Genomic DNA, 26,687 nt, shown 5'->3' on the forward strand with positions numbered 1-26,687 from the left:
CTAATTTCAGGATCCCTACAATGTTCACAGGCAGATAGGACCAGGATTTGGATTAGGGTTCCCTTTCAGTGCTGAATATTTTGCCAGGTTTGCAACATCTTGCTGGGAAATTTTATCTGCTGTGGGATGTTTGCAGCTCTACAAACACCCTCGTAAAAACCACATTCTGTACTAAAACCACATTCTGTACTAAAAACCTCTTGTGGAATCATGCCTTTCCAACTCCTTTCTAAGATGTGTTTCAGCCTTTCAGGATGTTAGGACAGGTAGATTCAGTGGGCTTATTTTAAGATTGTTTTAAGCTTAGTTTGTATTTTCTACATAAATAACTTTTAATATTAGAAGAGCAGACTAATGCAGAATTTTCTCTTTTCATTTGTTACTGAATGGTTCCTGCCTGGCAAATCCAGAAAGGATCCTTATTGATATACAACAGCTTGAAAAAAAAAAATTCAGTGGTATTAATAAAGCTATCACTTTTATGTAAGTAAGCAAAATATCTACTTTTATAGATTGAATTGAGTCAGATTGCTATTCAGATTTGCTTTTTCTGGAAGGAAATGACTGAAGTCATTAAGATTCATTTCAGACCATATGAATGTTAAATTGTAACCAGTCTTTCATATACTAACTGTGAATACACTTCTTTGGGAGACATACTTCCCTTTTCAAAGAAAATTTGATTTATAAGCATACAATAATGTTGACAATATTAAGATAGATTTCAACCATCCAACAAAAATCAATTTTGGAGGAAGAATTTTGGCTCTAAAACACAAAGTCTGACACTAACTAATGTTTGACTTTAATCACTGCAATACAAATAATAAATCAGAGGCAAGAGGGAACCTGCTGATCTCTATATAGAGACTGTATTGTTTTTCATTAAGCTCTTCAGATATAAACATATAATAGCTACTGAAAAGTCACTGAAATATCACATTATTTGGCGTATTTGTGAGCACGTGCATACACTTTTTTGTGTCTCAGTGCAGGCAAACAGCAAACATCTGTCTTGCAATGCTAACTCAGAAGGGCTGAATTCACCTCTGGTGTCAGGACTGTGCAGAACCTGGCAATACATCAACAATAAATACAGCATATTCCTTAAGTTTATGTTTTCTTCAAACACCTCGGTAGTTAATGGGGTGTAAAGCAAAAACAGCAATCTTTTTTCCAATTAATTGAACATGAATTTCAAGGGCAAAGGAAACAAACTAGCGAGTAAACAAAAAGCTGATTTTGCACTTTCAAAACTGACAAAGCAAGTTTTTGCTCAATTTTTTTGGGAAGTGCACATTTCTGATGTAGCTAAGTTCAGCAGAAATATCACTTCTGGTGGTGGCTGAAACAACAACAAGGAAAAAACATTAACAAAATTCACAGATATGTATCAATACCTTTTTAAAAAGAGCTGCTCTGGCCATTAAAGAATTTTGTTAATATGATATGAGTACTTGTATATGCATGAAAGTAGTATATGCACATGGTAGTTTGTGCAAGGTCATTGCAAATACAAGATGCACCAACCTGGTGAAGCTCCTACAGCAACATAAATGTGTTTATGAGCAGCAGGTGAATTCCTGCAAAAGACTCTAAAGCTATTAACAGCTCGGTAAGGAGTACATAATAATAGGTTGTTAACTCAGCCATCCCAACAAGCACATCAAGAAAGGGCACTTTGAAACTATTAATGCAAATACATTAAAAAACTCAAAAGAAAAAGAGAGAATTGTAATATTTTGCTTCTTTCAATTAATCAAATAAACATCTGTATGTTTATTCAGGTACAAACAAACCTAACAAAACTACATGGGAGTTAATTAATAAGGTACAATTTCAGTGAATTCAAGTTGGCTAACAAAATTATTAATTTAAATTAAAAGCTCCTCTAATGTTCATTTTGATTCCAACAACCACATTCCCACACCAAACCCACAGCTTTTGTTTAATACCTAGTAAAGTGATTATACTGATACTAAAGAGGAAAGTAGTGGTTTAGTGCATTAAATGGAGGGGCTCTCCCTAAATGAGTTTCCTCTTTCCCTCTGGATATTTCTCCCTTCTCCCAGAATGACTGCTTTGGGGACACTGATACTTAATAAAAAAGAGATTGCTAATATTACTCAGTCAGTGGCTTCATCTTCATTTAATGTGAAAAAAAGACCATTCAAAGAGGAAAACTAATATCCTGTCCCTTTCTGTGGTCAAAGCACAACTGCAATGCAGTCACAGAAAAAAGAGAGAAAAAAAGGAACTTTTTCTGGTTTTGTACTCCAAAATGATGCATACCTTTGTACCTCCCCAGGTATCTCTTGAATGCATTGAATAGTGCAGGAAGAAACTGTAAATTAAATTATATTTGAACACTCCTTCATTTAGAGAAAGACATAAACTCATGTCTCAAGATAGGTATCTTGATTTAATCTGTGAATTCACCTTTATGGCTGCAAATCAACAATTTATGAACAGTAAGTCCCTTGTGTATTATGAAGAACACTGTGCTAGATTCAGTTTTTAAAAGAGTTTGGGCTCATACATGATTTGTGGGAACTTTTAAGCTACTTTGTATTTTATGAGGGTCTAAAGGGAACATTCTGACTGATTTTAGAGAAATGGAGACCTAGACATTGTTTTTAATTATAAATAAGGAAATCACTTTCATTTTGATGACTGTCTTTTGGCAGGTATGCTTGCTATATTTAGGCCATTGTTCACAAAGCTTACCTTTTTTTTTGTAAAAATCTGTCAAACTTTCAAACCCAAAGTTTGACTCCTGAATTTGTCTTAAGGTATCTGAGGGAACTCCAACTCCATTATGATACACAACTAAAACTTACTGCACCTAAACTCAAAGGTGAACACACTGCAAGCAGTTAATAATAACAGAAACAGCAAAAATAAAATGCTTTGGGAGTACATTCTCTATTTTGTTAATTCTGGATTATACAAATTAAACTCCTTACCACTTCCTTTCGTGCAACTGATACATTATTTCTGATGAGAAAACATTTCTTTTTTACATCATGTTCATCAAAATCATCTAAATGTTGCCCTTAGCTGAAACTTTCCGCTCTATAAAGTAGCTGCTTATGATTTTTGACCCCACCAAATACCTACTTAGGATTAACACTGATTCCTGAGGTTAACATTATTATTATTATTCTTGCTGTGTCAGTGCACAATTTTGAAAACTATTTTTCCTGAGGTTCAAACGCTGTAATGGATAGAAAAAAAATTAATAATTTCTTTTATTAGCAACCACTCTTTCTCATCAATGGATTTAGCTTTCTTAGCTTCATTTGAGGTATGAAACTTACTGTTTGTGGTCTTGTAATAGTTTGCATACATCCTATGCTTATTCCTATGCCCTTGAAAGCATTTGAAAACCACTTATACAAAACCATTAATACACTTTTTCTCCATTTGTGCAGCTCTTCTAGCAGTTACTGGAATAAGCACTGTACATCTAATTTTCCTTGGAGAAAATGGTATTGGCTGCAGGCAAGAACACAGATCAGCAGAGACTTAAGTATGGGGTTTGTTTTAATATCAAATCCACCAAGCTTGCTTAAACAGCATTATACTTCTCAATGAGAATTTTTGGTTCAGCAGGAACAACAGCAATACCTCTGTAGGCTACTTTATTATTAAATACAAAAGTTCAGAAGGTGTTTCTAAATAATTGACAACAATGATTAGTAGACAAGCTTAGACCTTCTCTGATAAACCCTTTGCTGCATGTAATTGATATTTAGACGCCAGATTTCTTTTTCTACTAATAGTAATTACATCGGTATCATTAATAATGGCTGCTGCAAGGTCCTTAGGTTCTTTCCTGCAAGCAAAAATGATATCTGGTCAGAGAGTCTGGTAATTAGTCACTCTCATTTTCAATGGTTCTGAGACCTATTTTTTTTTTTTCTCTTTTTAGAATCTGAGGCTTTTACATTTTTTCCCTTGGGAAACTGGGTTAATAACAGTGGAACAGAAAAACTGAGAAGCTTGTTTAACACCACTTACTATGCTAAAATAAGCTAGGAGATTTCATTTTCATGATTATATCCCAAAGCACATTTGTAGTGATTATTTTTTAAAAACATTCAGCAGACATGGTTCATTTCCCAGGAGCTGTGAAGGGCCAAGAATGCCTGAGGCACTGCTCAGAGCCCTGTGACATGTTATGAACAAACACTAAGGGCTGCCTAAAACTACTGTCCAAAAGCTCTTGTACATCCCAAATACTCAGCAATCTTTTCCTGATGAGAATTTCTGAAAATGTAATGAAAATGTATTATTGCGTGAGTCCTACGTTTCTTGATTCCAGTCATATCAGAAACATTTTACTTGCAGGCAGCAGATTGCTATTTATGACTTAAATGATTTGAACAATTTAAAAAAAATATTACAGAAGAAATCTGTCCATTAAAAAAAAATAAAAATTAATAGCATGAAGTTAAAAATTGCCCAGCTGCTAATTTGAAAAAAGCAGGTTTATACTCAATAGATGGCCAGACACCTGAAGTGCTCAGATGCTCATCCCTACTGCTGGCAGTTTGTACCTGTTCCCCAATCCCATCACTGATGTTGACTTTAAAATTTAGTGAGGTTGTCAAAGATGCTACAGTAGGGATAGCAACAATAAAGTAAAAAGCCCAAAGAAAGAACCAGCACATGCCAAGAACACAGCCACACCAGCACCAAACAAACCATCACTGCCCATGGATAATGTCACACAGCTCCAGGCTCCCTTCAGCCTTGTGCCAGTGAGAGCTGCTGCATAGATTGCTCTTCATGATATAAAAATCTACCACAAAAGAAAAACCTGAACCAAAAAAAGTGACAGCTTGTGCTTAAAGGAAATTAACTTCTAACTTAGTTAAACATTGTGCAAAATGGTGACTAAAGAGACGGAGAGACTGGAGAGGTTTGGCTGTTTAAGTAGTGGAGAGGCTGAGGGTCAATGAACTTCACACATGCCATGCAGACCTCACAGAAAGGCAGATTTACAGTCATTTACAAGAGAAATTACTGATTTTACTGCATGTTTCCAAAATTCCACCCAGAATTTCTGAGGACTGAATCTGATCTACATGAGGTGGCTTCTTATGAGAAATGTCCTTATTTTATCTGATGAGAATATGTGTGGCTCCTGTTCACTGAGGCTGATTCCAGCCCATACTGAGGCAGGGTCAGGTTGATTAATGGGAGAAGATCATAATGCAGGATATCCTTAGCCAGAGAAGACACAGAAGAACATCTGGTGTCTTCTAAACTGGGACGAGTCACATGACGTTCATAATTTGCCATATTAATTCTTATAAAAATAATTCTGTCATTTAGAACATTATGCACTGAGAGTCTTAAAACTTCTCATTATTCCTATCATGTAATTTACCTAAAGGTCTGTCACTCAGATTCAGGATGGCTCATTTTAATTCATATTAATGATTTCTCAAAGAAATAGCAGGCTTTGGTTTAATATTAGATTTAAAGACTGAGCATCACTTCTTGTATGAGTTAAGTGAAGACAGCTGTAGACTGATAGAAAAATTAACAAGGTCATGCTGCTTTCTAATTCTTTAACTCTGGTACTTTTCCCCTATCTCTCTGCCTCATCAGCTCTTCATCTCTTTTTCAAATCTCATTGGAAAACTAATTTCCCCCTTGCCTCTACTGCTCAGTTATTTTCTCTCTTCTGTTTATTAATTCAACTCTAAATAATCCTGGGATAAAGGAAAAGTAATATTTGACATCCTACATATCCTGTCCACTCACTGTCCTGTGGAGGTGGGTTAATTTTTTTTATGTGAAATTACGTAAGTAATTTCAACAAAATGAAGCATTTCGGCAAAGGGACTTGGCTTTAAATTTCATCAAAAGACAAGAAAGCGAAGAAATATCAGCCCTCTCCTCCAAATCCTGATTCTAAAGATATTCTCTGGTTTCTCTGTTTAGAGATTTCACTGCAATGCCTTGGGTTACTGCTTGGGTACATTCCATTAAAATCCCTTCTCTACAGACAGGCTTCCTTAGCTAATTATATGTTATCTTGTGTGTAACAGGAAATGTAATCCAGCTGGTGTGCTTGGGCCACGTGGGAGAACAGACTTCATGCAGTTACTGATACGTGCACAGCTTGATGTGCCTAATACAGGTCTTAGGGAGCATTAATTTTTGATGGTTAACTTTATGGGTTTGGATGGAAAGGGGAGGAATAAGCGTTTTCCAGTTCAGCTGCACAACCTGGTGTGCATCTGGTGAGGGTTATATCCACTGTGTGCCCAGTTCCCTTTCCCATGAGGGAATTCCTACAGAAGGACTCAGTGTCATTACAAGGCTCTAACAAAGCCTCAGTCCCCCATCTGCCTCAAACATGAAATCTTTTGATGAGAGGTAAAGAGATGATGATGTCCTGGAATCTTGCAAGAAGTGCAAGCTTTGGTTAGTGTCTGAGTTATAGTTTAAAGTGTAAAAGAAAAATTAATTGTAATTAGCAATGACACTGGGATTATGTTAATGAGTGATTTTTAAAGGGAAAGACAATACTGCCCATGAGAGATTTTTCTTCTTTTAGCAATAGTGTTTGTGGATGATATCAAGGGATCATAAAATATAATGGACAAAGTGCAGAATAGGGCAGGCACCCTGTATCAACAGAGATTATTTGCAATGTTTAGTATCTCAAGACCCCAGAGGAAGTCTATGAAGAAATGCTTTTATGAGCAATTTTAGATCTCAAACAGCAAACATTTAACTGATCTTCTGTGCTGTAAAGACTCACTTATTATCCACGGTATAGTTTACAAAATTATTCACAATCTACCTGAAATCAGGTATTTCAACTACCAGCCCTCAACAATGCAATTATTTCAGGATCATGATATTCTCTCCCTGGTTATATCACACAACTATTCAAACAATGGAAACCCTTTCTCTTTACTGTGACAGAACTCAGAGAATCTTGGACTGAATGTCGAGGAATTTTTGTTCTCCAGGCCAAATCAGCTCTCTAATTATGTTCTAGGTCAGATTTTGTTCACTGCATTTTTGACTGAAAGGCTGCAGAACAAAATGACCTCTTGTCAGACAACCACATAAAAATGAACCAGTGCACTCCTAAATAAGAAACTACAAATCTGTACAACTGGCTCACAATGAAATTTTGCTACTGCCACAAGATTTTCATTTTTAGAGACAATATTTCGTGAAGTTCTGAGTGTTTTACAGCGATTCCCAGAGAAATGAAGGTCATATAGGAAAAGGTGCTTTATAGTAAAAAATTTACTGAACTGCTTTACTGTACTTTGAAATGAATGTATGATTCCATACGTGTAACTTATTGAGACTCCTGGATAACTCTTTCTCTATTTTATTTCATTATAACTTGGTAGTCTTTCTCAGAAGAATATTTTTCACAGAGAGGACTTGATTTTTTGATAGTTCTCTGTGTGTAATTTGTATTTTACAAGAGTATAAATATAAGTTTCTTGCATCATTAGCACAGTGTAGCCTCCTTCCCTTCTTGCACTTGTTCTGGAAATGCATGGAAAGATGCATATTTATGTTCTATGCTCATCATCATTAAGAAAGTCCTTAAGTCATTAAGTCTTTCTTAAGAAATCGTTGGGAATTGCCCCATTTTGTAGAGTGCTTACAGTTTATTGGCCAGCTATTTGATTTCTGAAGTTTACATATCTTCCAGGAAACTTTGGTAGCCCATGACAAGATACAACTCCCATTTGTGAGCCACACAATAATAACGGTAATAATTAAAAGCAGGCTGCTCCCCTCATGTGCTCACCAGTGATGTACTGAATTTTTCAAATGTCAACAAGGAACCTTAAAAGAAATAGCAGTAAATATTTGTAAAACTTTGGAACATTGCATAATTCTTCAGAGCTTCAAGAATTTAAGAAACTGATATAATCAGCTGAATTTGAGGGATTGAGTGGTTGTATTTGATGGAGAAATTCCATTTCTTATATTGTTTATCAGAACAAACCCACCTTTATTAAATGCAAATGACAGGGAGAAAGAGATAAAGACAGACTGCAAAAGTTGTCCCATTTTTCTACCTAGTATGCTTTATTAGTAGCTAAAACCACTCTTTTCTGCCTTTTTCTTGACTCCCTAAGACATTAATAAAATTTCTGACCTTTTCATATTTAACACGTTCTCCCACTTTACCTGCATTTTTTGCTCTCTGTTAGAGGGATGTCTTTGTGATAAATTCATACTGGAGCCAGTAGAAAATTATTTTACTCTTATCATATTTCCTGTGAGCATGTAACAACATCCCTATTTTGTCACTTCTGCTGAGAACAGGAATGGTGATATTCCCCTGTTTCAGAGTTCCTGGGAAGGCTGAGAGATTACAGTGTCACTGGCTACATCTACCCCTGTCATAACACAAACTATGCTTTCTAATATACAGAGCTCCACAGTGAAGAATAAAAAAATTAATTGAAACTTAATCAAAATAAAATAATTGTACATATTAATATTTTCTGGCTTTGAGGTAGGAAGCATACCTTTTTCTTTCTCAATATAAAATTTCATTTGCATTTGGCCACTGCACTTAGCCAGCATTTTAATGCATGCTTCTTGATTTGAGTATTATTAAAGCAAGATTTAAATATTATTACAGTGGTGTAAAATAACATCTTCCAATTTAATGCTGTAAATAAGCAGACTGACTTGCAGTACTGGATTATTCACCTCTCAGATCTAGAACCTGGTCTCCAAGAGAGGTCTTGCAAATTACACCTGTGCCACAGCACTGAAAGATGCCAGCAGTGCATTTATGTCCCCTGACCTCAGAGGAAAGAGTTTACAGATAGAGGAAACTCCTTATATATTTTAAGAGGTGGACACATAAAATTCTTCTCTTTTCTTTTCATAAAAACAGATAAGGGTGTTTTAAACTGTGTCTAGCAAAGGGTCATAAAGCCTGTGCATGTAGTCCTGCTGCTCAATGGTCAAAGTTAAAGGAATAAGTAGATCTCTAAGAAAAATTATTTGCCTTGTCACTCAGCACTGACTGGCATTGGCACATCATCCATTGAGAAAGGATTTTATTAAATACAAATATAAGATTTATAATTTACTATCCATACGAATGGCTACAGAACTTTGGAATCACTCCTACTCAACTGAATAAAATCTCACAATTTGTCGTGTTTAATTCACCTCTTTAATATCAGTGCAGAAAAAAAGTTCAAGTCATAATGGGGCTTACTAAGATAATGGATTCTGAAGGAATAACCTGAAGGACTTCCATTAGTGTAGAAAATAGGGTTCCTTGCTTTGGCTTACCAAATATTCTAAGCAATCTGTCTTCTCCCTCTAGCCGTCCTATTAAAATAGTTTGGATTTTTTCCCCAGTTTACCCTTTCTTCTGCATCATTAAAGCTGCATAATCTCAGTAGAGAAGTGCAGTCAAGGAATAAAATTCTCAGATATTTACAGAGCCTAATATCCCTCATACTTTCTTTCATGACTTGTTTTGTATTCCTGTTCTTTCTGATCTTCGTACATTCACATCAGTTCCACTGTGACTTCATATGGAGGCAGAGAAAGAGCAAGAACCGACTTAGCAGGGACCTGTTTAAAGTACAGACACCAAAAATTTCCTATCTATGTCTTCAGGACTGAAGGCACTTGGCCAGCACAAAATTTTTTTACTGGTATGAGGCCCTGTAGCAACTGGAAATGACCAAATATATTTTGTGCTTATGGAGAAGGAGGCTTCAAATTATGCTTTCCCAAGACATGCTGTGTGTGCACCTTGTAATGCATGTTGTAGCTCTACTCTGTGTGAAATTGCCAAATTTTAACAAAGTGCCAGAAATTTGATAGTTTCTCTCTCTTGTAACCTTTTGTAACCCTGTAAACAAGGCTGGTACACTCTATCCTTTAAGCACATATTATTGCTTTATTCAGCAATAATAAATAAATACATCTCTTGCCTCAAAATGATATCACATTCCCATTCACCTTAATTCTGTTCAGTATCACTCTAATGTGAAGTTTTTACAGTCCATAAATCAAAATACATTCAAGCATGTGATCCATTAATCCATGTTTGTAAATGCAGTTACTATGAGACAAGTAAATGTACGATCTGTTTGCTGCTCCACTCAATTCTGATGTGAAACAAGACAGTCATTAACAAGTTAGAAGCAAAACAACAAAAAAATCAGCACAAAATAAAACGTCTGGCATACACAGCATTGTATGTGGGGTCAAGTGAAAAGGTTTTAAAAAATACTATTAAAGATATGAAACACATTGCTCTTTAGGATCTGGGTGATGCTGTAAGTGAGACCTACTTTCTCATAGTACTTGATCTCGTAGTCCAGAACTGCTCCATGGGGAAAGTCCGGCTCTTGCCAGGAGAGGGCAATGCTGTTTTGGGAAGCCCAGTCCTTCCTTACCATCCCTATCAAGGTGGGTGCTGAAAGGGAAAAGGATAACTAAGGGTTAAAGACGAAGCACAAGTTTATCCTTCCAACCTCCTGTCTGAGAATACCAACCCGAGGCAACTTGGAGTGACCTCCAGACAGAAAAGCATGACAGATGGCAATTCTCAGGGAAACCATATAACCTGGAATTAATGTCTCAAGTACACGCTGGTAACTCCTCTGCTGAAGTGCAGAGCAGCTTCTGAAAAATGGCTGTGTGCAAAAACACAAAAAAAAGGAATGTTTGGTCTGCCTCCTGCCCCAGCCGGGCCGCGCTGCTGGCTCCGAGAACACCGTGTCCGGAGCAGAACCGCACTCCAGAGGCAGCACATTCTGCACGCAGGCAAATCTTCATTAAATGTTATACCTCAGCTGTTTAGGATGTACATTCAGTTTACTCTTTGGGGTAAAATAAAGCGACACAGCTTAAAACAGAGGCGATTAATCCCTTTTTGGGTGCTTTGGCCCTTTGTGAGGTGTCTGTGTGCACCAAGCTCCTTCAGGAGGCCCCTGGAAGGGATTGGAGTATGGGCAAAGTGGGGGCAAAAGCAGCTTCTGGAAGGGGCCCAACATCCATGGATGCAGCCAGGATCCAAATTATCTCCCTGTGGGGTTAACCAATTTTAAGAACCAGTTTTTCTGCCTTTTTGGAAGAGAAGGTACACGGTTATCTCTGCAATGATTTCAAGTGGTGCAAAGATTGCGTTCTAGAAAATGATCTTTGCTTATTTTATTAATCTGGTCAAGCATGTAAAAATATTCTCCAGGCACTAACGTGGTTTTAATAGTATTGATGTGCAGCTTTTCCAAATGTTACAGCAAACCCAGTCATATTATTCAACAGTCTCGAACACACCTAAGATCAACACTCCTGCTACCATAAGTGGTTCACAGGTTTCACAGTATGTCTTTCCCCTAAAAAGTATCAGTTTATTACACACCTTCCCCCATTCATCTCTCCTCTGAATCTTACTTAACTTCCAAGTTTCCATGGAGTTGTCTCCTAAAAATAACACATTTTTATGACTTCTGGTTTTATCTTTTGAATGAAAGACTCTCCCCAGGAAAATGAAAAGAGAATCTGCTTCTAGTCACAAAATTTCACGCCTTAGTTTTCTTTCCTGTAAACATTTCAGGATGTTTAAGAAATGAAAACAATAAATAAATTCTAGAATGCAAGCAAACACCAAAGAAAACAAACCCATGTGTTTGTCTTTGAAAAAAGAGAAACTCTACACGGAGACATGCACGTTTTTCTCTGTGATAATGCATTTATCTGAGAAAGAAAATTAACTTCTATCCCCTGTCGATCTTCCCTTTGGGTAATGATTCTGTGGGATAATAGTTTTGTCCTCTCTGATGTGAAGAAAAAACAAAACCAAAAAGCAAAAACTCAACATATAAAACCAGAAAAAAGCCCTACTAAAGTGTAAGAGTTTACACAGGAAACTTCTACACTTTTGCCACTTTAACCACAGGTCTGATGCATCGGTATCAGAGGAAAAAATAAATAAAAAAAGATTTCCTGCCAAGCAGAGTAAAGGATTCACCTGGTTATCAGGAAGTCCTTAAACAGCATAATGTAAGTAACTGAACACAATGAAACACAAACTAATAAATAAAAAGTATTCACAGGATTTGAACCAAAATGTTATCCCTGGGTCGGTATAACTACTCCCTCAACTAAAATGAAATTTTTACTCTTGAAGCTGAGGGTGAAGTTGAGCTCTCATAATATTTCTCTGGGGTACAATCAACTTCTCCAAGCAAGATACAAAGTCAGGCCTGTTTAAAGGAAAGCAGGAGCTAGCAAATATTGGATTTGTAATTGCTAAACACTGATCAAGGGCCTAGGAAGGCACTGCTCACATAAATTGGTTTACTATATGTTATTTTGAATCATTCACTGGCATTGAGCTGTGATTTACAGGTGGGTCTGAGGGAGTGATAAAAACCTGTCAGATACATCTTGTACCCCCTGTGTGCCTGCTTAGAGGTGATGGGCATCAGCTGGGCATCCTTGCAAAATTATTAATATTGGTGACAGAAAACACGAGGTTAAGCTGTAGATAAAATTATATTCTTGGCTCTTCTAGGCTTTTAAAATATAGACTGCAGATACAACATTATATTCAAATTATAGCCTAAGCTTTACAAGCTTTTCATAGGTACTGCATGGCAGGGATTTTCCTTTGTGTTCTAACTTCCAAATTTATACAGCAATTCATGCATGTTTTCAGCCTGAGCTCAACACAGTAGTTCTTCCATTTGACAAAGTGCATTTCAAAAGCACAGTCATGGTGCACTGGAAGAGCCTCTCAGAACTTCAGTATATGAAATAATCCCAGTTATCTTCCTGGGAAACAGCTCAGTAGGAAATTAGCAGAACAAAATTATTTTAGATCTCCCCTAAAAGCATCTGTGCTTGACCTGCACATGAAACCAACAAGCACAATCAGCAAGGCTCACACCTGTAGCACTGTGCCAGCACTGAATTTTCTAAACCCAAGTGCAGAGATGTGCACATAAAGCTGTGAACATGAGAAGTGTATTTGTGTTTGTTTCAAGTAAAAAAAAACAACCAACCAAACAACCAACCAAAAAAAAGTGTTCTTTTTAACAAAAAGGCTCAGAAGAATCACCATTGATCATTTCCTGTATGTGGAGAAGGATAATCCTGTTTTTGCCAGTTATGATTGCAGTCAGAAATTTATTGTAGGAAGGAACAGAAAAATAAAGCCAAGCAATTAAAAGCACAGCTAGCCGAGTTTCTGTTTCTTTTGTTGTGAAGTGCTACTAAAGAGCACTCATTTCTGTGGAGAAATTTCAGCTCCTTATAACTGTTGCTCACCAGAGCAGAAGTCAATTAGACCTTAGAGATCCTATCTACTTATTGTTACAGCTCCTTTTAACCAGCAGATTGTAAGATAGGTAAATCCTATTTTCCCATTCCTAAAGATGCTCTAATGTCCCTATGATGAATCAATGGGAAATTCTTTTAATTAGTTGTTTCAAATCCAGTAGCTGCAGGAGAACTCTAATATGGTTACCCAGTGAAACCATTTGAAAAAATAAATGCTTTGAAGAGCAGCGTGGGTTTTAATCACTTTAAGGGCAGCATTTCCTTGCCATTGGTCCTAGGCTGAAGGGTGGTTTCTGGCTCTTGAGCTCAGCACTGATCTGTGTTTTTTTTATGGAGGAGTCTTGTACCATCTGTTTTCTTCTGCACTGTTATAAATTTCTTGAATCACAATGAGTCATCTACAATGTGGTGAGCTCCTCATTTAATTTAGTCTGATAAGCTTCTCAGTCTTTTCAATGTTTTATTGAATAATGGAAGTTCATTCTTTAATTCAGAGTGAGCTGTTTTTATTCTAAATTCCTTTGGCTTCTCTTTTTCAGAATCTTTTTTTTTTTTTCTCATGTGCTACATACAGGAGAGAGTAATGTGTATTTTAAACAACGACTGGCTCCAAGTATCTTTTCCCTAGAAATGTTCTCTTTTTCTGAGGCTGACTTCCATTATCTATAACTGTCTGATTTCAAAATAGGTGATCTGTAGTGTTGCTGAAGCTTTTTTCCTTTAGTGCATTTTCTAATTGTGTTATTTCTTGTTTCACACGCCTGAAAGTAGACAAAGAAATGCCTCCTGTTTCCAGGACTGAACAGCTTTTATAGGATGTCCATTCATGGTGAGGAAGCTTCAGACCCTATGGCAGCTGATGACCAAAGCTCACCTGATACCTGTTCATACATGGAATCATTCAACCCTTCATATCTCATTTCAAATCTTGTTTTCTTGGTGAAGAGAAATCATGACAGCTCAAAGACCTCTCCCTTCAGTCATTTTTTTGTTAAAAAAATCTACCATCAAACAAGATCAGGTTTTCCAGTAGTTTTGTCCTCTTCCTTCCTTTCCCCTGAATTGTATCTGTTTTGCCCAAAACCAAGGAAGAGCCAGCAGATACAAATTCAGAGAGGAGAGAGCGGAAGTGGGATTGGAACTGTACAGATGCTGTGGAGAGGACTGCAGCTTTATTCCTTTGGACACCATCCTCATGAGAAGGCTGTGGGTCTCAGTATGTAGAATATTGGGAGTCTCAATATGTAAAATAATGCCATTTGGGATTGCATGTTTAATTTAGTTTGTTGTTTCTATACCTCTGCCATTACCAATGATAACACAAATTGCATAACTCAATGTTATTCTTTCCTTGAGACCTCTGCCTGCTTCAAGGTTCAGGAGAGATCACACCCACCAAAATATAGGGCTTTATCACCTGTTTTCTGAGTGGCGTTGCCCTTCAGAGGAGGGAATCCACCCCTCTCCCTGCCTCTTCCTCCTCTCCTATCTCAGTCACTTTTCAACTGCAGTTATGGGAAAATAGTGACTAAACTCTACTCAATCCCCTTGCTTCTCTTTCAAAACTCATTAATCCCTGCTAGGTTCACCCTCCAGAGGAGGAAACCTGCTTTAACATCCTGCAGGAAGGCAACATTCCTCCTGTTGGGGAACAAATTCTTCCAGTAAGAGAAGAACAGTTGAGAGTGGAAGAGATATCAGTGCTGTAATGAGTAGTTTACATTGATTATGTTGGGTCAGAAAACAAAAGAAAAATGTTTTATTGGTCATGACAAGGAAAGGGCTTCTTCAAGCTTCAATCACAGGTTAACGGCACAAATTAAACCAACAAACTATGCTTAACACTATAGAAGTTATAGTTATCTAATAATCTGTCGTGGTTTTGAACCAGTAATTAACAAAAAGGGGAAAAAAGAATTATTTATTTCTTGCTGTGAGATATGGATTAAAATAAGAACAAACCAGGTATAAAACTTAAAAGGAATAAAGAAAAGTTTATTGACAAACTACAAGAATAAGAACACCAGAATAAACTTTTAGAAAAACTTTTTCATTTCTCACTGCTCACTATTCTTTCGTTCACATGACAACAGAGACAAAAACTTTATAATTTTGATGGTTTAAACAGTTCTAATTTTCTTATAGTCTTTTTCTCAGTTTCTGTAGGGAAACAGAAGTTCTTTATTGTTAATTTATGGAGCTGGTCACAAGAAAACTATTTTTGTTATAGTTTCTCGTTTCTCTGATATCAGCTGCTCAGAGCTACTGTTATTAAAGCCCACCCCTCCCATTCCACATCACTCTGAAATGTGTTATGGGTCATGAGTTTGAAGATAGCATTTTTAAGGATAAGTTAGTTAAAGGCAAAAAAGTATTCTTCATCTGCTTCTGTGAGCTTCACTAAGAAACAGTTTTCTCATTGCCTCTCAAGGCTTCAAATCTCCCAGCACTTCACTATACCACAATTACTCTACTTTTTACTCAAATTTACACTTTGAACACCTTATTCCTCCCCATACTCTATTATGAATTAAAGGAGTTTTTTTCAGGACTTCATTGTCCATCTCCATAGTTTTAACAGAAAGATATTTCAGCTTAATTAAAGCATCTCCTTAATTCTCTACCTTTCTTGAAGTCTCTTTTCTTTCTTGCCACTAGTAGTTTATAAAGTCTCTTTTCATGTTGATTACTCTCCTTTTCTCTCTCTGGATGAAAAGATTAATCCGCAAGTTTTATCTGGATAAGAAAGAGTTAAAATCTTGCCCAAGCTTTTGTAGATGGTTTGGTGATCTCTGCTGAACAGGAGCTGGAGCCGTCTGCGATGGAAAGTTCTTCATAGCTGCTTTAGAGCGTGGTCTCCGTCTCTGCTTGCAGCAGGCTTCGAGCTCTTTTCCTTCTTCACTCGGCAGTTTTCTAGTGAATGTAGTTACAGCAAAACCTTGCAGCTGAACCAGAGATCGGGCCGGGCCCGGCCCAGCCCGACCTGGCCCGGGGCAAGCCTCATCTCCCGGCCGGGAGACGAGAGACGCGGCGGGCCCAGCCCGGCCCCCGCCCAGCCGCATGGCCTGGGCAGGGAACTGAAAACCAGCCGGAGCTCTGCCACCCTTCACAGTCAGGAAAACAAAGAACCACCACAAACTTCTGGGTGTACACTTTAAGGTGGGGTTCACAAGTTGATTCTACTTTTCAATGGCTAAAACTGCTGTCAATTCTCAGCAATGACCGATAATTGGTCAAGAGAAAAGACTCCCAGGAGACTCCAGCAACTTTAACTTTCTTAAAGGTAAAGGAAGTCCATGACATAATCTCAAGTCCATTAAAAAAAAAAGTTAGGAAATCAATGAATCAGAATAGAGATGTATCAGGGTCCAAATCTGAAGTGTTCTTCCAGATGGTAAAAACACTCTTTGCACTTTTTCTATACCAGAAAAGGCTACTATAATTTTACAGTTTCACCAGCCTACGTGCTGTAACTATATTACAATTCCTATACTGTTGGACACTGAGTATGATTTTATATTATAAATAACAACAAAAAGAGCACTGAGATTTAATTCACAATGCCACATTTAAAAAAAAAAACAAAACAAACAACAGACTTTATTTCTGGGCACAGTAAGAAAAATACTACTTTCACTTCTGATTCTAGAAAGACTATTAGAAAGGTAATAAACAGTAAAAAGGTCCTCTCTTAGAGAAGACATTTTACTCCAGTAACAGAACTGGAAGCAATGAAACAATCATCTCCTGATCCATGATACTGCCTCCAGGATTTTACCCATTTGAGCTACTTCCCAAGGATTTTCCAGGGAAGTTAAGAGGCCTGAAGCCTTTATCCTGCATTACATACATTACATGTATGGAGCCTATGATCAGTCATCTGAAGGATGTAGTTGTGCTGTCATCCAGAGGAGTCCTCATTCCTGCAATATGATTATTAATCCTCCAGCAGAGATGCAGTTCATCCTTTCTTTCTTTTGTGTTTGTTTGCTCATCCTTCTGTTGCTATCTTTGTAGGATAAGGGAAGAAAGAGTATCTTATGAACAAGGGATGTGATAGGGATCCAGGAGACTTCTGTTTATATTCTTTTCTTGTTGTGCTCCAGAGATTTTCTTTAATCTTTTGACTGAGCTATCTTAACGTACAATGTGAATGCCAATAAGTTCCATTATTTGCAATACGTGAGCTCTTTCTTGTTAGATGTGTAAGCGTGTGAATATAAAAGACTAAAAACTAAGCACAAGTTGACATGGGAAAAAAAACCCACAGAAATATGAACAGAAATTAAACTTTTATAAACAACCCCCCCAGTTCATAACCTATCTCTTTATATTAAAGATGTTTCATCAGGTTTATACTAAATTCAGCAAGAATTTGTTTTCTTACCACACAAGCTTGCTTTCAATTAGTACAGTGACTAGATAAGATATTTGATTCTTCCCATAATAGAGTCTCTTATCTTCCTAATAATTTCTGTAGTAATTCACAGTTGAAATGCTTGGAGGGGATACTATTAGTGGCACTAACCTTGGAGTTCAAAGTTGAGTATGGTGTTTCCCTGACAAAGCATTACAGCCAGCAAATTAACAAGTTTGAGGTAAAAAAAAGTATTTTTTACTTCATTTTCTTACACTAGTTCCCTGAAGGTTTGCACTCAAAAGAGCAGTGTGCTTCTTTTGAAGCACTTCATTTACTGAAAATAGGCCTCCAGCAAGTTATAATTATCATCTCTCCCTCCATCTTAAAGTCTTTCCCCTTGCAGATCTCCTTTGCTTGCTCAGAAATGGTGGATGGAAGCCAAGTGAACCCAATACCCTTGTCAAAATCGGGATTCTGCTGCAGTGTGGTGGGCTAAAGGTCATGATAGACACAACCCCCAGATTTCCTCCAGGGTAAATGTAGATTCAACATGGCTTTTGTGCTCCATAATGCAATTCTTCCTTGCTGCCTAATTTCGCTTTCATCTATTGTTGATCTCATGTAAGGAGACAGTAATTATTCATCCACATGATTTTGCAACACTACAGATTTCCTTTCACTTACAGAATGTGCTGCCATTCTCCATTTTTCAAGCTTCAGACAGAAGCACTCCTAAATCTTTACTCCTTACAGGACCTACTCACCTTCTGGTACTTCAAAGTGGATTTTAGTAGAAGATACTTAAAACAAAAGTTTAAAATAAAGCCTCAGCTGTCAGTCAGACTGTGTGGCTGTTCTGCTCTCTCTGATGGCGTGTATGTGCAAAACCTCAAAGGTAAAAAGTATTGTGAGATATTTTACACAAGTTATAACACAATGAATGGTTAAAAATATCTTAGTTACAAATTTGTTTGTTTTTTTAGAAATAGTATCCCTTAAAAAATCACACAAATGCTTTACCTAAATTTATGTTTTAAGGAGTTACTTTCAATGCTCTGTATGTCTGAAGCAAGAAGAATAAATTCAATTTAAAAAAATCATAGAGAGGGGGTGTGAGTCCAGGAATCAGATGCAAACGAAACAAAAATATGCAAAACTAAACCAGGATGCCTGTCACATAAACAGAAATAATGTCAAATCAACAGGCCTCTGGCAACCAAAGGGATTTGCATCAGAATAAGCAGACTCTTGGCTCCTTTCTACTGCCTTTCAGGGCTGCAGCAGCAGGAGGCAATGAGAGACTTAAAGACCCAGTGGGTCACTGGGGTTCCTGAGGGAACAGTTCTCTGAAAACCAGAGCTGCCCTCTCCTTGTTTGGCAAAACTGAGGTTGTGTGGGACTGGTGTATCAGCTCACTACAGGTGGCAACAACTTCTTTGGCTGAATGGCACAGCAGAAATGTGGTAACTGGGGAAAAAAGGCCCTTCTCTTCACTGGCTTTTTCAGGGCATGTTGTTCTGGATCAAAAACAGGGCAAGGGTGCAAGAGGCCACTCCAGGCAAGTCCATTCCCTTCCTGTCACTCCTTATGGCGTTTATAAACCCTGTTGTGGCACCTACAGGAGAAGTAACAGAACATTACGTCCTTAAGCAGCAGATTTTCTGCTTTCACAACCTCAAATGTTCTGTGTTGTGCTGCTCACTGTTCCTTCTGACTCAAACATTGTGGCGAGCCACTGACTCTTGGCTGGTGGTATGTTTGAAATTGGTGCGTGTGCTTTCCTGGGGTACTATGCCTGACATGCAGGATTCCTCTAAAAAAGATGACAGAGTGGCTTATGGGGTTTCCTTTTTAAGGAAAACTGTGGTAAAAGAGAAGGAGGCAGGAGAAATTGGTTTCTCAACAGACTCAGATTGCTACCATAATGATGTTAATCAGCGTGAAGAAAGATGTGTTCCAGCCCGTGTGTTTTACAAGTTAAAAATACCATTCCAGCACTGCTAGGTGCCCTGTGATGTGGGAACAACCTGTGGTGACACATTTCTTCAGAGAACTTTGTTTTCAGCCTCCTGGTGTAACTTGGGCATTGCCATAAATTGATTGGAAATACAACTTGAGGTTAAGAAGGTGTCATTTATTGCAGCGAGGTGTCATTATGGAAACAGAGCTGTAACTAAGTCTCATTCAGCAACAACCCCTCCAGGGTCAACTGCAACCAAATTGCTCTGCAGAACTTCCTGCTGCTAAATTGATCTCAGAAGTTTGAAAATGAAATAAGCAGGTTAAAAAGCACTAGGAAATCTGCCATGTCTTCACTCCATTAATTGCTACTCGTCCTGCGACATAACAAAGGCAAACATAAAATGTACACTCATTTCGGCAAATCTATCCTGGTCTTGTTTATATCCAAATACAAGGCTAGATCAGATTGTAAGTAATTTTCTGTCAAACAGTACTTTACAGGTCTGAAAGAGGTTTTTCTTTTAGTAAGAATATCATGAATATTTTATGTGAACATCTTCTGTGAACCTTCTGTAAAAGCTGTGTTTGTTGGCATGTGCAGAGAATGTCAGAGCTACTGTACTTCAACATTTTGAGTAAATGTGTGTAAGTGCATGGAGACACATCCAATACCAACTTCAAATAAAAATATTCAAATAATGTTCCTCAAAATGTTGATTTTGACAAAGCATTCTATAAATCACAGCAATGCCAAATAAATATACCCTCATAAATTAATTCCCAGAGTGATTTTACAAACAAAATTGTGTAACTTATTATAAGCTTAATACATGCTAAAAATATTCCAAAGGTTTAATCTAGGTCTGTTTTATTGAGGGTCAAGTATCTTTTAAATCTTTAATGTGGAAACCTATGCACAGAAAAGCAGACCCTTTTAAACTCTGGCATACAGACAAGAAACAATTCTAGGAGGCCAGGAAGTCAATGGTTTGTACTTGATGCACAGGAATCACTGAAAAGCACTGCTGCTGTCAAATGGAGGTTAGCTGTTCAATTTCTACTCAAATAGTGTAGAATCTGGCTTGATTCAAACAAGTTAAAAAAATGGGGATTATTTTGGCAAGTTCTCTTAAATCCCTTTGTAGTTAGGAGATGAGATGCTGCACCTGCTTTGGGTGCTTGTAGATCAAATGTATGCCCTGGTTTTAGCCACAGTATTCAATACATTCATCACTACCATCAGCACAGAAGCTCATTGCAAAACAAGCCATGCATCTTTAAAGGTGACCTCCAGAGCAATGCAGGATTTTAGATATGTCAAAATCCTAAATAAATTTTTTCTTTTATTTATTTATTTTTTCTTAGTTGGGTGTATCTATACAATACTTCTGCATGAAATAGCATGTTTAAGTTACCAAAAAAAAAACCCCATGGACAAAAAATCGTGGCACATGCTCTATAGTGAAAGATCATTTATGTTTTCTTTTAGTTTGCTCATTGGGGATGTTTACACACCTCTGAGTCTGAGGGCAGGTTCTCAGGGTGATGGATAGAAGCAATGACAGCTGAAGGCATCAGGGCAAATCAACTCTAAAAGCAAAGAGCCGCTGGCCTTTAACTTCTGTTATATGTAAAACCTGAGGTTCAGAAGAGGCCAGTGGCTTTTTCTGGACTACTGTGCTCATATTCTGAAAACATGCCACACTAATATTAAATGCATTTGAAAAATAAATGTCTTTTTTTGTGGGTTTTTCTCTTTCAAGAAGATTGAGTTGCTTTTATTCACAAAGACAAAACGCTGCAGAGTTGAAAAACCATTGGGATCTAAAGAGTTTTCATATTTCTGACTTGTACAAAAATTTAAACACCAAGAAAGAAGTGTAGAAATTAGATTAGATGATAGGCAGTAAAATATATTTCAAAGTGAGGTTTGTGGAAGCCTGGGTAATTATGGAATAACCTTTCAAAAGAGAAGCCTCTTCAACTATTTGCTGCTAGTTAGCTCATGCCCTGCAGCTTGTGGATTAATACTTGCTCATGGAGTGGCAATCTCCTGACAGAGATTCATGTGAGAAGGAAACCTGAGCATCCACACTTTCAGGTCAGTACATCACTTAGCTTCAGAAGCCTGCCTTTTCTTTCCAAGAAATTAATTATCCAATGAATGCCCTCTTGGCAAGAGCCTCTGAATTGTCAGAACTCCTCCATTATGCCCCTTTGGTATTTCTGTTCTTTTTCTTGACACTTAATGAGTTTTTGTGTTCTTCAACATTCTGTGTGCTGAGCTCTGCCCTTGGAGACTTTTTCCCAGGTCTATTTTTCATCTCCTATCTCTAGCAGCACAACAAATGTGCTTCCTACAGAAAAAAAGAAAAGCAGGAAGGCTTGAGGAGAAAAGCTGAGAACTTCTGGCTTACACAAGCTCTTCTTGTCCAAGGGATGAACTCAAGGGGACCTACTGACACATGCAGAGCTTGCACTGGTTTTTATCTAAAAAAGGACCATAAAAATCCTGTGACATCCAAAAAGTTAGGGAGTTGACAGACACTGAGTCAAGAAACAGTGAAAACATTCCTTATTAACTAAAATGCTACTGTAACTGGAAGACCAGCTATGGAAAAGCATTATTTGGCACTTTCCTGATCTTCTTCCATCAGTGTAACTCATAGCTTATTGTCACTGACAAAAATAATGGACCAAATGAGCCTTCTGAAATTCAGAAATATTATCTGGTTACAAAGCTTTCTGTTTAGCTCAGTCCAAAGGCAAGCTGGCTACATACAGTTTCCTTCTGGAACAGGCTTTTATCTATCCCTAAAGAGTCTTCTGCACTGCAGAAATTTTACAGAGAGAAAACACTCTGCTCTTGTAGCTCTGGTACTTGCTTGTAAGAACTAATGGCTCATATCCACACAGAACATTAGTGATGTGCAGCTGAGTGGTTCAGGGTCTAACTTTTAAGTGCCTGATCCTCAGAATGATACTCAGAGTCAAATTATGCTCTGTGTCCAAGCTCCTTAACACTGTCAAAACCAGAAGAAATCAGAGCATGCACAAAATTGGAGCTTGACAATTTATAGACAACTTTCAGTTTGACAGCTCATTTTAAACACCAGGGTTAGACATCAGTATTTCACTACTGCTCACCAAGCAATATTGTTACATTGGAAAAACCCACAAAACAATGATCTCAGTAGCAAAATTTTGCTAAGCCTCTTTTATTTTTATCATGAAGAAAATCTTCCTTTTTTGAATCTTCTTTAGATATTCTAAGTAATTCTCTTTGCCCAATATCCTATCTTGATGTGTGATTCAGCTGTAGTCTGTAGTTTGGAAGGTCTGAGAAATCAGTGTGTCCACACAGGATATTTAAAGTTCTTTGGCACATTAAAAAACCAAACAGTAAGACCTGCTAATTCAGATCCATGTCTCAGTGCTTGGCATTGATCTCCATTTCTGTGACCTTCGTCTTAAAATTTCTACAGCAGACATGCATCTCAAATCCCTTTGTACTCAAACATATGATGAAACCTGGGCAAGAAAGATCCCACCAAAAAAACCCAGCAGCTAAAGAAGTCTTTAATACAGTAAAACAAAAAAAACAAAAGAAAAAAATCCTCCACACATGCAGCAATTCCTTGAATGCCATCTAGAGGACACTAACCTCCCATGGCTATGAAAGGGTCCTGACACACTCAAATGTGTCTCTTTCTGGGTCTTATAGCTCTTTAGCTGTACTGTTCAGAAAATAAAGGTTAGTAAAATGTGGTTAAAAATTAAGTTTAAAAATACCAACAAAAAAAAATAATGCAGGATAGCTTTGTAATAACTTTCTAAAAAATATTATTCTGCTTTCACAGATTAATTCTGTGCCAATAAATTTGTGGAAAATAATTACTGGAAACAAAAGGAGTATTTGCATGTTGAAATTTTTGTCTTAAAATTTACTGGTTATCATTTTGAGGGTCCTGCATCAATACCATGAATTTGCTGAGCCATCATGCTAACTCTGCAATAATTCAGAATTTTTCATATTTCATTAGCGAACATGATCACAAAGTATTTGTAGTGTTGACTTAATTAATCATGACATGGTTGGTCAGATATATTGTGATTGGGTTTGCAACTGCTTGTTATGCAAGGTGATCTTCCCCTGATATGTCCTTCCAAAAAGTTCCATGTTAACTGAATGCATAAAGTCTCTAGGAAGAAAGGCTACCTTGATAATTAATTCATTGGCTCTGGCTGACAAGAAGTCTTCAAACTCTTTGAACTCCTTGAACTCCTTGAGTTTGTCAGTGTTTGTTATCAGTCTCCATTTGCTGGTCAGGTCCCATTAAACTTACACCATCTACTCTCAGTTACTTTAAGCATCTAATTCCATGGGAACACCTAAAGTTAGGAGCATCAGGACCCATTTAACAGAAGAAATGTAGCAATTCTGTTTCTTCTGCAGTTTGTAAGATGGCACATCTTACAAATGTTATGACCTCAGCCTGTCTGGTCCTGCATCTCCTCTCAGTGCCTACACTGGAAGGACACGGAGTTCTCTTTCCTCAACCAGTGAAATGTCTTACCTTTAATCTACACTCACAAAACCCCCCCTTAATGTTTTTTTTTCTAAGATAACACTCACTCTGTCCCTACTCCATTCTATAAGCTTTTATATCACCATGTAAAATATTTTAAATGATGTATCAGACACTTCATAATGCAACCTTTTGCATCTGAACCTCCCATCAGGTATTCAGGTATAATCCTGCTATATTGCCAAGTTCAAAAATGTTGTTTGCTTCTTTTTAAAATAAGCAGAAATACATGAGGCATGGAGCCTCAGATTCTGATATAATAATAATAATCACTGTTACCTGACATTTCAGTAAGCACACAATCCTGAATACAAAATATAAAACAGATGAGAGGGAGACATTTATTAGCACTCTCAAGTAATTGGAACTAGCAAGGAAGACATATTTCAATGCTTACAAATGTTGATTAAATAATTAAGAAAATTTCATCTCTTTAAGAATGATTTCTAGAAGGTTTATGATTCAGAATAATAATTTGTAAGAGGCAATTTTTATGATAAATACATAATTGAAATATTCAGCTATCATAATTCTGTTTCCAGGGTCATATGTAGACTGTTCTTATTGTCTGAAAATCGTGTCCATATTCTACATATGCTTTTTGTTTACAAGGTTACCAGGACCAAGGTTACCAGGAGCCTCCTGCTGTACATTTTGCTTATCCTGTGCTGTTTGAGATGCTCATGAATGATCTGGTGAGATGAGAAAGTCTGCTAAACTTAATCAGGGTAGTAAAAAGGCAGGACTATGGAGAACTGTGGAAGGGTTTCATGAGATCAGCTGACTGGATAATAAAATGGCAGATGAAATTCAGAGGAGAGTAATGCCCACAGGAAAAGAACCCCTAATTTCATAAGCAAAATGAGCTCTGAGCTGACCATTTCCTCAAGATTTTTGAGTTCTAATAAATAGAGCTGTGAAAATTCCAGCTCTGTGCTCCAATGTAATAAAAGAAAGATTAAATGAAAAGTTACGAATTACAAAGGAAAAGAAAAGCCACCAAACCTTCATAACTGTGACAGCATATGTGCACATTTGGAACACATCTTGAATACTGTGTATAAGTTTGGTTTGTCATCTCAGAAATGGTATGTTAGAACAGGGAATATCCACAGCAATTAGTAAATTAAAGCTTTAGAATGGCTTACACACAGGTAACTCGAGAAAAGATGTGGGCTCTGCAGTCTGAAAAGGTGGAAGCAGAAATGGTATGAAGGATACAAGGTGTGATCCTTTCTTCTTGCAGCACAAAAGCTAGACATGGCAAGTGAAATCCAAAGGATGCGATTCTTAATAAAATGAGAAATCAAGCTTTTGAATGCCTTTCCAAGGGATGCCATAGATTTTAACACTTATTTAGTAATAAATTGTTAATCTGTTACTGGGCAAGGATGTCCCCCCAAAGTACAACTTGGTTGAGTACTCAGAAAATTAATCTCGTAAACCTCTTCTGTTCTCTCACTCAGGTCTAATCTTCAATTTTTATCTACTGACAAACAGGATGTGGAGCCAGCTGAACTAATGGTGTGATCCAGTACAGCTGCTCTTTTGGATAATCAACAGGAACAGAAAATGAATGTAAGAGGAAAGCAGGGTTGCTGCCTGTATTGGTACTTAGTATCTTTATGAAGAGTCTTAGCCAATTATTTGTGTGTGTGTTTTTATCTCTGTGTGTGTGTGTGTGTGTGTGTGTGTGCATGGTGGTGAGAAGCCTGGAGTCTTCCCAATGAATCTGCTGCATGTGCATGGAGAAACTGCTTGCACCTTGCATATTGTAGTGGATCTGTGCCATCTGTGGCACCTCTGCTGTATCTCAGCCTCACTGCAGTCATTCATCACCAACTCCACCTGCATGTATTCTCTGTGAGGAGAGAATTTAACACAAACTGGAAAGTGCTGACCATGCCTGAAGTCAGAGGAGTGAAATACACAAGTAAACCTAAAATGCAACGCGCTCCCACAAGATGCTATGGACAACAGATCAAAGAATTCTTCAGCTCATTTGGAGGCTGAGGCAGTGGGTGCTACCCCCACAGTCAGGCACTTACCAAAACCCTGGACATCTGCTCTGTGGACAGCCACCCATCTTCCAGAAGGGAACCTGCCAGGCAGACAGCCCAGAGAAATGTGGGAATTTCTTAACAACCGGTACAAGCAATTGGCTGACTCTCTGGGGGAGACAGATTTTGTGTCTTTGGCCTGGGGTAGACTCAGCAGAGAACAAACTGTTCTGGGATGGTCAGGAATGGGAATAGTCCTCTCTGCATTGTTATTCCTGTACTGGGCCTGAAGATGAGCAAAGACTGCAGGATATGCATTGAGTGAAGAGAAATGCAGGAGCAAAGACACTTCAAGACATCAGGCTTACTGCAGCAGCAAAGGAAGAAAAGATCCTGTGCAGGGAAGCACTGAAATGGAACTTACTGGAATATCTACAGGGAATTAGT

The 26,687-nt window shown here is 37.6% G+C and overlaps 1 protein-coding gene across 2 annotated transcripts in view; it reads right to left on the minus strand.

The window, feature by feature from the left end:
• EPHA6 (EPH receptor A6) overlaps positions 1–26,687 on the minus strand; it is a 372,812-nt gene that overhangs the window by 107,657 nt on the left and 238,468 nt on the right. For both annotated transcript variants that reach the window (XM_058828207.1, XM_058828215.1), the window contains exon 6: positions 10,335–10,459. In XM_058828207.1, the coding sequence (XP_058684190.1) occupies positions 10,335–10,459 (125 nt within the window). The remainder of the gene's footprint in view (positions 1–10,334; positions 10,460–26,687) is intronic.

Source organism: Poecile atricapillus, chromosome 1 (genome assembly GCF_030490865.1).
Source record: "Poecile atricapillus isolate bPoeAtr1 chromosome 1, bPoeAtr1.hap1, whole genome shotgun sequence".
NCBI classification, from domain to species: Eukaryota; Metazoa; Chordata; class Aves; order Passeriformes; family Paridae; genus Poecile; species Poecile atricapillus.